General features: G+C 39.8%; 1 protein-coding gene across 3 annotated transcripts; it reads right to left on the reverse strand.

The window, feature by feature from the left end:
- Positions 1-1,059: 1,059 nt before the first annotated feature.
- On the reverse strand, positions 1,060-12,592 carry lin37 (lin-37 DREAM MuvB core complex component). Of its 3 annotated transcripts, none has more exons than XM_031576761.2 (10): positions 12,384-12,592; positions 11,793-11,860; positions 11,606-11,684; positions 10,192-10,242; positions 9,449-9,478; positions 8,013-8,098; positions 7,729-7,889; positions 5,694-5,825; positions 1,640-1,713; positions 1,060-1,375 (listed from the first exon to the last, which is right to left on the reverse strand). In XM_031576761.2, exons 2-10 carry the CDS (start codon positions 11,824-11,826, stop codon positions 1,297-1,299), a joined length of 726 nt encoding a protein of 241 aa, XP_031432621.1. In that variant the 5' UTR covers positions 11,827-11,860; positions 12,384-12,592; the 3' UTR covers positions 1,060-1,296. The 3 variants fall into 3 exon arrangements, with proteins under 3 accessions (XP_031432621.1, XP_012689909.2, XP_031432622.1); XM_012834455.3 differs by having other exon boundaries at positions 11,793-11,863; XM_031576762.1 differs by lacking the exon at positions 12,384-12,592 and adding an exon at positions 12,228-12,377 and having other exon boundaries at positions 11,793-11,863.
- Between the last annotated feature and the right edge of the window lie 1,783 nt (positions 12,593-14,375).

Below are 14,375 nucleotides of genomic sequence, written 5' to 3' on the forward strand. Positions count from 1 at the left end.
GTAGCATACAAATGTTTCAGCCTTAGGCTGACAGCCCTAATTAAAATCTAAGCTTAAAACAAACTTAACAGAAAAGAAGCTGTGATTGCACGTATGTAACATTTGTTTCAGCAACATGTGAGTGAAGGCAGTAAAAAAAGGCAGGGGTGTCACTCACTCGCTGCGAATTCTCCAGACAATTACCTTCTCTTTTCACACCCAAAATCAATCGAACTTCACCTTGACTTTGTATTAGGGATAAAGTCTGTGTAATGTTCGGGGCCAACGGATTCAGACATTTGCGTTCTCACATACCAGATAATGTCTCCAGGTAATGACTAGAAAAGTTCAGGACTTCAGTGCATGTCTGACAACAGCTTAAGAGTCTAAACAGCTAGAAGATACAATAGGCCAGCAACAGAGGGTATTTATACATTGGTACAACAAAACAGATTAGTTTAAGTACATAAACAAGGAGGGAAACCCTGGTAGCTGAGGTGCACAGACTTATTGAACACTTTAATGATTGTGTTTGGAAATTTTGGAACTTTATTCAATAGTGATGTTCTATCAATGAGAAGTACTTGGCGAGGAGGCATTTAAAGGCCCAGTCTGATTCTCCAATAACCTTTTTTTGGCATGGTCCGCTAGCTGTCTCTTCTGTGGGCACTCAAAAGAACTGGTGTCCGTATAGTTCTGGCTCGGATAGAGCCATAAACAATTCCAGCCAATCAACACGTTGCTTCAAGAGCAAGGAAGGGAGGGGTTTAGTTTGATTGGCTGTTGAGCTCAAATGTCAACAACCTTTCACAGAATTGCAGACTGAACTAGATTTTACAGGGAATTATTTTGGATTGGCTCAAACTTCAACTTCAAAATCAAAATCAACTATAATATTTGTCTTAGAAACAGATTTAATACGTTTAAACATAGGCCTTTAAATTAAAATATAATCACTATATTGATATCAAGGCATATCGTCCACATTTTGAACTGGTACTAGTAAGGTATATGGTATAACACTGAAATCCAGACATCTGCTATTTTAAATTATGAAAAGATTCACTCACACACTTTACATTTGCATTGGTGTCTGTTTTAATTGCCCACAGAAAAAAAGCCACGTTCTGGATTTTCACATTTGGAAATAAAAAAAAAAAACGTCACCAAGAACACTAAGCAATGGTGGTGACTTGTGTTTTTTGACAGCCCAAATAACAGAAAGCAGATACTGATATATGTGCTACAAAACATTTACTGTCCATCCATCCTGTTTGTACAATCCATCCATCCTCTTTTTTAAATGAGCAGCGGACGTTAGCGATCATACATGTCCTTCAAAATCTTAATGCTCTCTCCATATCTCAGCTGGTTCTTGTTAGAGGACTCCTTCCACCTGAAAGAATATACTGCAACAGTAAGTGCACTGCTTTTGTTTGTATACTGAGAAAACACCTATATGTATGGGACAATGACTTTCTATGTGTTGAAAATATTGCACAAGACAGAGGCGGACTGGTGGAGTTTCCTCAACCAGGTCCAGTATTTTTTTTATATTAGGAGACCTTGAAGACCATTATATCCTGGATATCCAATAGCCATGTGGTCATCGTACTTTGAATGTGTTTTATGCAATAGACATGGCTAGACATCAACTTACTTTTGTCTGATTTTTTTCCATCGAGCCATATGGTTATACATGAGAGGAGTGGCAGTGGAGGCTGCATCTGTACACTGAAAGTAGAAGAGAATACTTATGTCAAATATGATTCAAAATATAGCAGCAAGCAGTGATCATTGAGGTCGAAGCAGCCCAAGTTTGAAAAAGGTCAAAGGATTTGACACATTCAACAGGTGAAAGGGAATGTGAGCAAATGGGGCCCAAGTAAAAACAAACTTTGGGTTAAACAGTTCTTGAGATAATGAAATGAGTGTGTTGTAGCTCCCTCTGTGGTTGGAAAAGAACTCAGTGCTAGCGCAAGTAGCGCACTTTCACACTGTGAAACCTATGCAAAGTGACAGTGGTATAGAAATACAGACCGCGTTCACAGCCTGCTAGCCACGGCTTTCTTTCGTACCAATTCTTGGAAAATCCTCGGGTGTAGGATTTCCCTAATAGGTCTTTATTGTCTTGTGGTCAATTTATCTTCATTAGTACCAAAAGGAGTTTCTTTCAAAGTGCGAATCGAGTGCACTGAACGTTAGCCATCTTGACAGAATGTGACTTGATCAAAGCCGTATGACGTCCTTATACGCAGTTCATTTTAAAAGCTTGCACATGTATTGCACACAAATGCACTTAGACAAACACACTCATTCTCACACACTCTCTCTCTCTCACTCTTTCTAACACACACACTTTTTTGCAATTTTGTATCCTTACATTTGTTTGTTCTTTATTCTTTATTTCCAGGTTGCAGGAGATACAACCCTTTTTTCTTTTGTATTATTATTGGAATAAAAACCTGTTTTTGTCAGTGTTCTGCCCATAATGCGTTTTATGTGTTCTTAAGTAACTTTAACCTTGAAGTGTTTGTATGTTCACTTAATGTACTATTTGATATGTGTGTCAACGTTTTTGACTGGCACTTTTGTTCTGATGCCCACAGAGATAAGGGATGCATAAACAGGTGACACCACAGGAAGTTTAGAATGTAAACAAACCAGGCATGGTCGCCATTGTCATGCAAATTCACTTTACTTCTGTGTATCTCAATCTGTCGTGTTAATCCTTCAGAAAGCTAAACTAAAGCCCTATTTATGTTTGTCCGTTTACGGAGAAACGGAGACACGGAGAGACCTCTCCGACGTTGCAAACCCTCTCCGAGCACCTCTCCGTGGCCTGACGTGCACCTCCCAAATTTTTTAACTATCCGTCTCTGTCAATCCGTCAATACATTGCTTTTTACCTTAAATATCTCGAAAAGTAAAGGTTTTAGAGCTTAGAAACCTTCAAAGTGCATATATAAACATGCGTATTCTGGTCATTTTGAGACCAAATTCAAGTGTCTACGACCTTCAGAAGCTGAGATACAGATGCGCTGGACGCGCGCTAAAAGGGCGTGGCAAAATCTCGATGTTCGCTCGGGTTACAGTAAACGATAGTTTTGTTCCTCATGGTCAAATTAGCCAGAAACCGTTGAAAAAACTCGTGCCGCTCATAATGCATACTCAACCTATAGCCTGCTACTCCAGTACATTGCAAAGTGTCTATTTCTCGGTAATTAAAAAAAAATCTAAGCAAAGAAAAGTCAACAAAAGTTTGGTCCGCCATCTTTTCACCCACAACCGTCGGAGAACCATAAATGTAAACAAGTCCGTAGAGGCAACTGCGTGACCACGCAGTAACGGAGTCGTAGAAGTATATTTCAGCCTTAAGTGTTACATGATCATAAGACGTTTATAACTTGAATGCCAGGGGTTTTGGTAAAGTTTTTTTTTGGGTACATTTTGGATGTTTTGATAACTGGATATGATCGCTGCAACTGCGCGATGCTACTCGGTCGGATACGTTAGCATGGCTGCTAATAACGTGAGCTTATGGAATGTATTTTAGGTAAGCACTTTTCTATTTTTATTTGTAGTTTCACTCAGATTCAATGTTGTCAAATTGACTGCTACAGTTAGAAGTCATTAAAGGAGCAGGAAGGCTCATTTTACTGGCTGTTGAAAAGGAGTTTGGCTGGCTGTTTAATCTATGTTGACACTTAGGAAGCACAACACATAGACAGAGCAGTGCAGTCTGGAATAACCGCAAATTGCTTGGTCATTTTAACAGGCCTGTCATGTTGCGTAACGCACTATTGATATTGTTGTTTAAAAACACAAAAATAATTTTTATCCGATTACTCGATGAAATAATCGTTAGAATACTCGATTCCAAAAATATTCGATAGTTGCACCCCTAAGGAGGACTACAACAGGAAGTTGTTGGGAAAACAGGGCAGATGTCACAGGTATATCTACTGGTGTTGAGAAAAAAGAGGATCTGATTAACCGGAAACATGTGGGACCTCCTACTTACAGATCTCAAAGACATAATTTTTTAATTTACGCAATATTGCCAAAATTAGAAAAGTCCTATCCCTCCAAGATGCAGAAAAACTAATCCACGCATTTATTACTTCCCGACTAGATTACTGCAATGCTCTCCTGTCCGGATGCAGCATCAACTCAATAAAGAGCCTCCAACTTATACAGAACGCTGCTGCCCGTACACTCACCAGAACTAAAAAATATGAGCACATCTCACCTGTACTTGCCTCTCTGCATTGGCTCCCTGTCAAAAGTAGAATTGATTTCAAAGTACTCCTGCTAACATACAAAGCCCTAAATGACCTGGCTCCAAACTACCTTAAGGAATTAGTTGTCCCCTACTGCCCTCCAAGACCGCTCCGTTCCCAGAGTGCTGGCCTCCTTGTAATTCCAAGAATATCAAAAACCACAGTAGGAGGCAGAGCCTTTAGCTACCGAGCCCCCCTCCTCTGGAACAATCTCCCTGCCTCCATCCGAGATGCAGACACCCTACCTATATTCAAATCGAGACTAAAGACATTCCTCTTTAGTGCATCCTATAGCCACAAGTAATTGCGTCAACAAACCCATCACCTGCTGGGCCAGCCAGTCAGCAAGCATAACTAAACATATCTGAACACACAAGAATTAAAAATAAAAATGTATAACACTGGGCTACAGACAGCGTATGTTGTACCCTGCAACCCTAACAAAGCTTACGACTAAAATCTCCATATGTACCAAACCAAACTATTTGCTAAATGCAAGCATAACTAAACATAACTAATGCCAAACCAAACTAAATGCCAAACCAAACTAAATGCCAGCTTAACTAAACACATGCAATACCCCCCCAATCAACAAAACTGGGCTACAGACAGCGTATGTTGTACCGTGAAGGAGTGCGACAGATCCCGGGTACAGCACACGGCGTGTTTTACGACTGTCACCAGCCAACTAAATACTAAATAAAATTCCCATACACCCAGCCAGGCAGCCTCTCTCTCTTTCTCTATCCCACTCCCTCTCCCTCTCCTTTCTTATCACATTACTAATGCCTACAATAACCCACTCACTCTGTTCTTTTTCTTTCTCTCCTAATCTAGACTATCTTCGCTATGGGACGCTGATGTAGTCTCTCCACCCGGTCTACCTGCAGAAACCCTCGGCCGATTGCACCCACCGCCACCGCACTGCCGTACACTTACTCTACCTCATACCCTATGCTAGCATTTATATACAATATATATTATTGCCACCATCGACATGTTTCACTGTTCCTACTCGCCTTACCCCTGTAATAGTAACCTTATGAGCACAGTGTATACCCACTAAACTGGTCTTGTCTGTATTATGTATTTACCACCGGATGTCTGTATATATATTATGTACATCTACCAAATGCAGGCTATGTACAACACCTGTTGTTTCCCTTCCCCTTCTGCCACTCAACCCTCCCCCATCCCCCCTTCCTATCTCCACCCGGCCGACCTCAAGCAGATGGGTCCCCCCTTAGGTGCCGTGGTTCTGCTTAAGGTTCCTTCCTGACTAACAGGGAGTTTTTTCTTGCCCGTGTTGCCATTGTGCTTGCACTAAGGGGGTTTCAGGCTCTGGGCTCTGTAAAGCGCCTAGAGACAATTGTATTGTTATGGCGCTATATAAATACAATTTAATTTAATTGAAAATATGCTGGTGCTTACCTCTGTGAGAGTGGCCTTTACTATAGGTGGTATCCTCAGATTAACGGGTTCCCCTGAAGAGTTGGTGGGACAGGGAGTGGGTGGTGGAAGTCGGTATACATTCGGACTCTTACCATTTATCATGTCAACCACCTACGGAATTCAGAAGAGGGAATAAAATACAAGATACATGAGTTTAATTCCATCCTCATTCTCAATTATTTAGGCAGATACCATGAGCATTTACTTACAGGGTTAGTCAGGTGCCATTCCTCAGTGGTTCAGGACCTACTAGACTTTAACGGTAAATGTACGCGTATTGACTGCACACATGTTTTAACCGCAGTTTATTCAATGTTACATAATTTTGTCATGTTAAAATTAAATGCCATGTAGCTAGTTGTGGTGCGAGAGCTACTAGCAATTTAAAAGTTGTATGAAATGGGCATTTCACGCAAAAATGCTACATCCTCTTCTCCGCACGTACGCACACACAGGCCACCTCATTCACAATCAGTAAAAACTATGCATTTATTAAGCGCTTATTTAGTTATATGGTGTTGTTCACCCCCTTCATTCGTATCAGAGTAAGCCCTTGCTGTATTGATGTCCTATTATTTCTCTCAGGATTGTTTCGCCATTGTGAAGTCATTTACCCTCATCCACAAGTGGTTGTGATCACTCTGAACCCAAGACTTCAGGTTATGCGGCCAATGGTGTAACTTGGTTGCCAGTTGCTATGCTAGCTAAGGACATTTTAAATAACTTTAAACAGTTTAAATGGCAGAGTTCCATTTGCATGACATGATAGCTAGTTATCTTGATGTTACAGACTCCTCAAAATTATAATAAGAAAAGGTAGAAACCCTTAGGGTGCCTGTGCAGCTTTTAACACCGAGTTTATATTAACACAGGCTAACAGCTGCCAACTCTGAAGATGGTTCCCTAAGCGCTAGGAGAGATAAAAAGATATGCTCTTTTCTAGAAACCCTCTGGGTGCCTTTGCAGCTTCATATTAACATGAGTTCATATTCACTTCATATTAAAATGAGTTCATATTGAACATGCTAGCAGCCTAACATGCTAACTACCAACTGTTCAGATGGTTCCCTAAGCTAGAGATAGCTAGTGTAGTTCATAGCTAGGTTAACTGGCGTGAGACCTCACATGTTTTACGCACCTCTAGCAAAGGTTCCAGCTCCGTAGCATCACATTTAAATAGGCTACAGTTAGGTGGAATAACACACACCCTTTTTTTTAAGATTTTTTGGGGGGCTTTTTATGCCTTTAATTGTACAGGACAGTGAAGTGCTGACAGGAAGCGAGGCGGAGAAGAGGTGGGGAGAGGACCGGGAAACGACATCAGGCCAGACTTGAACCTGTGTCCCCGCGGGTAATGAGGCCCGTAAATGGGAGGATTATCGGCTTGCGCCACAGTGCCCCCACACACCCTTTTCTTTATCGTCATGGTGATACTACAATGCCAGTAGAAACTATATGGGAAGATAATTTCAGTTGTCATTCACCAGACCAGGTGTTCGTACTTGTTTAAACCAGGAAATTGTGTCAAATGATAAAGAACTGCTTTGGGTAAGCTAAAGGCTGCTAGCTAACAGCAGGTAGCTCGCTAGCTGGTAGCTAGCTATTAAATGGCACTCATCTTTGCTCTGATTATGAAGATGTTTTTTGTTTTCACCTTCCAGACGACAGCATTGTGAACCCATCCACTTCTGAAAATTACATAACTATCTGTGCTTTTGTAGGCTTTCAGTTTTGGAGGTGTGTAGGGGGACAGATTTTCTATTAGATAGATGTAAATATCTCCAAACTGGAGCTCAGGCAGGGACTTCGACCGCGTTATAGAAATACAAATATCAGCGGGTGCAGTAAAGGGATCACAAATTCCTAAAATGTTTTTATTTTATAAAAATGTAGGCAAAACAGCTAAACAGAACACCTGTTTGTCTGTTGTTGTTGTTTTTTTCAAGACATAGGCTATACTATCTGTACAATTCACCAAAATCAACACCAGGAATGAAAAAAAGAATGAACTCACCTCATCATCAGACATGTTTTGTGGGGGACTGGGGGAAGCAGACTGGTCACGTACTGTTGGGTTATTCCGCATCCAGGCCCGGCAGATTGGGTAAAGAGGGGTGCTGGTGCTGAACTGTGCCAGGTCTACGCTGCGGTCGAACAGCTTAATGATGTATGCATCTTCAAAAAGATTGAAATGGGTGACAAATAAATAAAGGACGCCAGTTACATCTGTGCTACCATCATTACCAGAGGTAGGAATAGGCGCTCTGCAAGGATACAGGAGTAGCAAGATGGACTCACTTTGTTTGTGCTGATTGCTCTCAGCAATGCTGTCCTCCATCTCTTTGCGCTTCTTCCTCCTGTGCTGGGGAAAGCGTGCTGACGGCCTGTAGCGTCAGACAAAGGAAGTCTCTTCAGAGGCAGACACTTAGATGGCAGGGTTTTCTTATGTATTCAGACTACGCTACTGTTACAAAAGTTTAGAAATCAAACAAACAGAAAATGACACTTTTTCCAGGAAAACTAATACTTATCCATGAAATTACGAACACCATAAAAAAAATACAGTCAAGACAATTGTCAAAGTTAAAGATTATGATTTCTGTTTTAAATAACATTATTGTGCTTGAAAATTTGCTTTCATTAAAGAATCCTCCATTTTCAGCAATTACAAACTGGTTATTCACATAATTTGGGTCTCGGTCTTGTAGGATAAAATGGGCTCAAGTCAAATGCCGTCCACAGGGTATGGCAAGATCATATTTCCTCCATCGTGCTCGAGTTCCTCCGGCATATATTCATTTATTCTTCAAGTTTCTCCTCTGTGATCCAAACACCTCAACGTACACTTGTCTGTCTATAACATATTTTCAATGATCTTCCACCCAGTATCTGTTTTCTTTTCCATTTTAGTCTTTTTATAGGCCAGTCTGGGATATGGCCTTTTCCTCTACCAACTCTACCAAGAAGGCTAGCCTTCCAGAGCCTCCTCAATGCTGGTGCTGAGGCAGGTGCTTCATGGGTACTATTTACTAAAACTGCCCCATGAGGCACCTGGTTTCAGAGACTCTGATGTTTTTATCCACCCACACAGTAATGTACCAGCGCCCCCCGCTTCTCTTTGTATACTGGTTAAAGCCAGCGGGCGCTGCTCTATGGAAGATGAGGCGCACATGTTTGGAAGGAAATCTTAAGTTTCTTGCCAATTTCTTGGATGGAATAGCCTTAGGTTCTTAGAGCAATATAATAGACTGGTGTGTTTCTGAAGAGAGCTCTTTTAGACCATAATCAATACCACAAGTGCTGATGCTTCAGGTACTCCAAGTAGCCCCAAAGAAAGTCCATTGTATTGCTTCCTTAAATAGCGCAACAGTCACCAGCCACACAAACCTAATTGTAAAAGGGTGTTCTAATGATATATTAGCCTTTTCAAAATGATAATTGTAGGATTAGCTTACATAATGTGCTATTGTGACACAAGAGTGAGGGTGGCAGAAAATGAGCTCTTTGTACGCCTATGTAGATATTCCATTCAAAATCAACCATTTACAGTTTATAATATTAACCATATATACAATATCATTTCTGATCGATTTTAGAATGAAACAAAAAGTTTTAGTCTTTAAAAAAAAGGACATTTCTCAGTGATCGGAAACTTTTGAACGGTAGTGTCTCTTGCAAAAATCCCATACATTTTATTTGACAAAATAAAAAAATCATAAAATAGCAGGTTTTACCTTTTTCCAGCAGAAGATGGCGAAAGGTCCCTGCAGAACACACCAACAATTTTAGCAAACTGCATATTAAGGATATACATAACATTCCATATAAACACACTGTTGTGCTACAGCTTGGCAAGGTAGGAGCTCCATCTTATTTGTACTGCTTCTAATTCAAGCTGGACAGTAAATAGTGCTTAATCACTAAGGATGTAATGAATGGAGAGAGTAGTCACCCCTTGCCTCGAACCTAGGTCTCCAAGGCAATAACCCTGTACCCTGACCACAACAACAAAAAGAGCCAGGTTCACTGGTATGGCCATCAGAACACACTCAACCATAATGACGGCACTCTTTTACTTTACTCTTTACTTTGTAATCCTCATCATTGTTGATGGTATTCCCATGGTTAAAGCTTTAACAATAAAACAGTATCTCTGCAAACAAATGTCAGGGTCATTTGCTCACAGGTTCTGGATATCATGACATACCATGTACATTTATAACATAAGGCGATTTGAATAGTTTCTTGACAGTGATTTCATCCATGCTCTTTATCATCAGCAACTTAAAAACTGACCTCGCCACCTCTTTCTAGAATTGCTTTAGGCACAAAAACACCAATAATACCAACAATAATCTGAGTGAACATTTATCAAGGTCAAGTTTAATTTGCTCTTGAAGTATGTTTTGACCAAAATGTATATAATTAATTAACATATAAAAAAGAATAATAAATATTTAAAAAAAAACACACATACTTGCTCAAAGAGTCTGTTGCCGTTTTTCCGGCGTCATCTTCAATCTGATCTCTGTTAAAACAGGGATGGAGTGTGATCGGGGTCATGTATTTACCATTTGACATAATACATATTTTCATGCACACTTTAAAGCAACATTCAGGAGTTATGGTCCAAACCTAAATACCTAAATGTAGGTGTGAATATTCACTGGCCTCAAATGATTCTTGATGTCCTCAATGTTTTTTATTCATAAATACAAGCACTTATATTTGAACTGCATTTTCCCTTTAAACCAGGGGTGTCAAACTCATCTTCACTGAAGGGCTCAAGGCCCAAATAATAACACCCATACATAAAAGGGAAAACTGGGAAGTCTTCATAATAATTTGCTTAATTTACTCACTTTCACTTTACATTTTTGGCATCCAGTTGTAATATCATTTTTTATGAATACAATACCTAATATGTAAATAAAATGTCGTTTTAGCAGATGCTTCATTTCCACTATGCCTACTTTCCAGTGCATTACATTTGATGTTTTTATGGCATATAATTGGTAATAATCGCTTTTTGAAGTAAGCCCTTACTGCTAGTCAAAACCTATTTAAAGTCAAGTGTGTGTGTGTGTGTGTGTATGCGAGTGTGAGAGAAATGGAGTTTAAAAATAATTCTCTCTCAGAGTTTTGTGTATTTAAATCAATTGTTGTTACAGACGGCCGCAGTTGTGGTGGGTCGCAGATCTACTCTGCTCGTGCCGCAGTTTCTGTGCTCATGCCATTGCTAACTCACTAGCACTCTTTTGGGACTGTCCCGCTGCAGAGGAGCTGTATGCATCTGGTTCGTTCCCTGCCTGATATGTGTGCTTTCTTTCCTTTTAAATCAGAGCAACTAATGCAGCAGAACCCGGTACTGGTTGTGGCGTCTGTTAACCATCTTGTACCCAACACAATGCAGAGAAGGAGAAACCACTCCTGTTACATGTGTTATGTGATGATGGTAGTGGCATTATGGGGACAGGGGGACGTGACTTATAATTATAATAGTAATTTCATACAAGCCTTGGCACTCAGTCACCTAGGCCTGATCCCACCGTTTGCATTCACACCATTGTACCTCTTAAATTAACTTTAATTTACACTATTGTTAAGTATCGCGGGTGTGAGTGTTTAAAGAGTTGCATGACAGAATTAAAGCAGATGGAACATCTGTTGTCCCCCCTCCTCCTATGTAAAAAATGTAAATGGTGCCCTAAAGTGCCCTTATAAGTGCCCGTAATGGGTTTAGGTTTGTATACAAACAATGTGAAACGACCATCCTTTTCATGGTCATTCCCACATATGCTGCTGCTAATATTATAATATTTATTATAAATCACCATAGTACCGAAAAGGAATGTGGTTTTAACAGAATGTAAACATCCAAAGGCACTAACCTCTCACTATTTTCATTTTTCTCCACCAGTCCCTGGAGCACAGCATCCAAGCGACCACGGGCGCCAGATCCCTCAATATCTGCAAGAAGACAATTACACCTAAATGACCTGGCTTTACAACATCAATCAACTAACTAGTAACTAAACATGTAGACCATTACATCAGTGTTGTTGTCCGAAGTCCTACCTGGTTTCTCAGTCTTGATTTTAACCTTCAGCATTTCTGGTTCAATGCCACAGCCCCGGAATGAGAACCTTCTAAATGTAATGGCATATCATTTAATTAATTTTAAGGGCATTTAAAAACACACAAAGGAGAATCATGTGGCAATAATGGAATTATTCTTCCCAGTCATATTATTATCATTAATATTTGTTTGGATTTATTAACGTAAACCTAAAATGTGGTCGCAACTTGCCCCACTACCTACTTATAACAGTGAACATTAATAGACCATTAAAGTTAACTCGGGTGTGCCTGTCTATAAGCAAAAACTAAATGTTTTGAAACGCTATTTAACGTTGTTGAAAACTGAGTGTCAAGAAAACCACTGAAAAAGTACTCATATGGCATTGCACTCCTGCTAGGAAGTTGACAGGTTGTATGTGGCTCCATACCTACCTAGCGTGCTAAGCAAGTGCCCCGAAATGCTGGCTACGTGGATTAAACTATTCGAAGTTGCAAATTAACGATAAAAACGGTACTCGGTTTCTTTGCTAACTTGCTCGAGAACAGTTACAGATATGATAGCTAATGTTGTTAGCATGATACCTATACCTTGATTTTAAGTGTTAATCCTGATGGTACTTTCTGAGGTAGCGTTTATTGCTTGCAACGGTTTTCCTCTTCTGCTCGAAATTAAATCCGATGACTGGGAGGGACGTTTTCATATGTATAAATGACAAATTACATTGATTGTAAACAAGTTGTAGGTAAATTGTTGTAATTTCCGGGACATAGCTTTGAATTTCCTTGAATTTCTTTTGGTTTATTGTTGGATTGGGCACTACATTGCACACCGCCATCTACTGTCTTGGAGTGTGAAAGGGTTTTGAGGACAATGAACACCAACATTCCCTTCGAAAGATCAATTATATTGAGGCGTATCAAATGCGAACTTTTTACCGCATTTTGTGCCTGTACAGATGTAAGCTTGTAATACTACCCTAGTTGTGATCAAAAGCTGTAACGGTGTTGCATACTTATAAAATATATGTTCACGTGACGCTAGCATGTGTAAATAGGCTATTTCTTGTGTGTTTGTGAAACGAAATTAGATGTATTGTGCCCTTATTTAGCTTCATCTCAATCATTCTTCATCAGTCTGGTCATTTATTTCCGACAGAGTTTGGTTGTTATATGCCTCTATTTCCAATTTGTTCAACACCCAACTTAAGCATACGACTGTATTAAGTGTTTAAATCTCACTCTGCCCAATAACCTTTGATCACACTCCAGAAAAACATAGGCAGAAAGTGGACAGGGCTTATTTATCAACAGCAGCAACCAATGCAATTCAGAACCTTCAGCTAGGGCAAAAGAGCCAGCTGACTCATCACACAGAACAGCAGAGGAATAGATGAAAGTTGCTTAATTTCAAGCACCATACTATTTTCATTCTATAAAATAGAATTACACAATTACACCAGAAACCAGTGTTTTAAGACCAATGTTATGTTAAGCCCATGCGTAACTATCTTTAACTAGCAAAGTTCTATGATAGTGCTCACACATGCCATATAAAAGGACGAAAAAAGCTCAGTCACATGATATCACATGACACAATTGTGATCCATGACACTTTTTTAGAAGATCTTATAGAACTTATACCAGTCTTTTACCACGTGTACCAGTAAGACGTTTGGACACACCTTCTCATTCAATGTTTTTTTCTTTATTTTTATTATTTTCTACATTGTAGATTAATACTGAAACTATAAGAAAGCTATGAAATAACACATATTGAATTATTTAGTAAACAAAAAACAAACCAGTGTTAAACAAACAGTATGTTAAACAAACCAGAATATGTTTTAGATTCTTCAAAGTAACCACATTTTGCTTTGATGACGGCTTCATGAGGTAGTCAATTTGTTGGCTGCTTTTCCTTCACTCTGCAGTCCAACTCATCCCAAACCGTCTCAATTGGATTTAGGTCGGTTGATTGTGGAGGCCAGGTCATCTGACGCAACACTCCATCACGCTCCTTCTTGGTCAAATAGCCATTGCATAGCCTGGAGGTGTGTTTGGGGTCATTGTCCTGTTGAAAAACAAATGATGGTCCCACTAAGCGCAAACCAGATGGGATGGCATGTCGCTGCAGAATGCTGTGGTAGCCATGCTGGTTAAGTGTGCCTTGAATTTTGAATAAATCATCAACAGTGTCACCAGCAAAGCTACCCCACATTATCACACCTCCTCCTCCATGCTTCACGGTATGAACAAGCAGAAATCTTCCACTCACCTTCTCTGCGTCTCACAAAGACACGGTGGTTGGAACCAAAAATCTCACATTTTGACAAAGTACAGATTTCCACTGGTCTAAAATGTCCATTCTTTGAGTTTCTTGGTCCAAACTATTCTGTTCTTCTTGTTGTTCTTCCTCAGTAGTTGCTTCTTTTCAGCAATTCGACCATGAAGGTCTGATTCACGCCGTCTTCTCTGAACAGTTGATGTTGAGATGTGTCTGCTTTCTATAATGTATATTTTTAATGTGTGCTGTTAATTGCTAAATACAAACAAAACACTAATAATCATTACATTTAAATA

Source organism: Clupea harengus, chromosome 11, assembly GCF_900700415.2.
Source record: "Clupea harengus chromosome 11, Ch_v2.0.2, whole genome shotgun sequence".
Classification (NCBI taxonomy): Eukaryota; Metazoa; Chordata; class Actinopteri; order Clupeiformes; family Clupeidae; genus Clupea; species Clupea harengus.

What these genes read in the sequence shown, in the direction of transcription:
- lin37 (XM_031576761.2), bottom strand. Translation starts at nt 11,826, where the DNA reads ATGCTGAAGGTTAAAATCAAGACTGAGAAACCAG. An exon ending in AAAAATGAAAATAGTGAGAG is followed by an intron (nt 10,243 to 11,605) that starts GTTAGTGCCTTT and finishes CTGTTTTAACAG; the next exon opens with AGATCAGATTGAAGATGACG. An exon ending in TGGAAAAAAATCAGACAAAA is followed by an intron (nt 1,376 to 1,639) that starts GTAAGTTGATGT and finishes ATATTCTTTCAG; the next exon opens with GTGGAAGGAGTCCTCTAACA.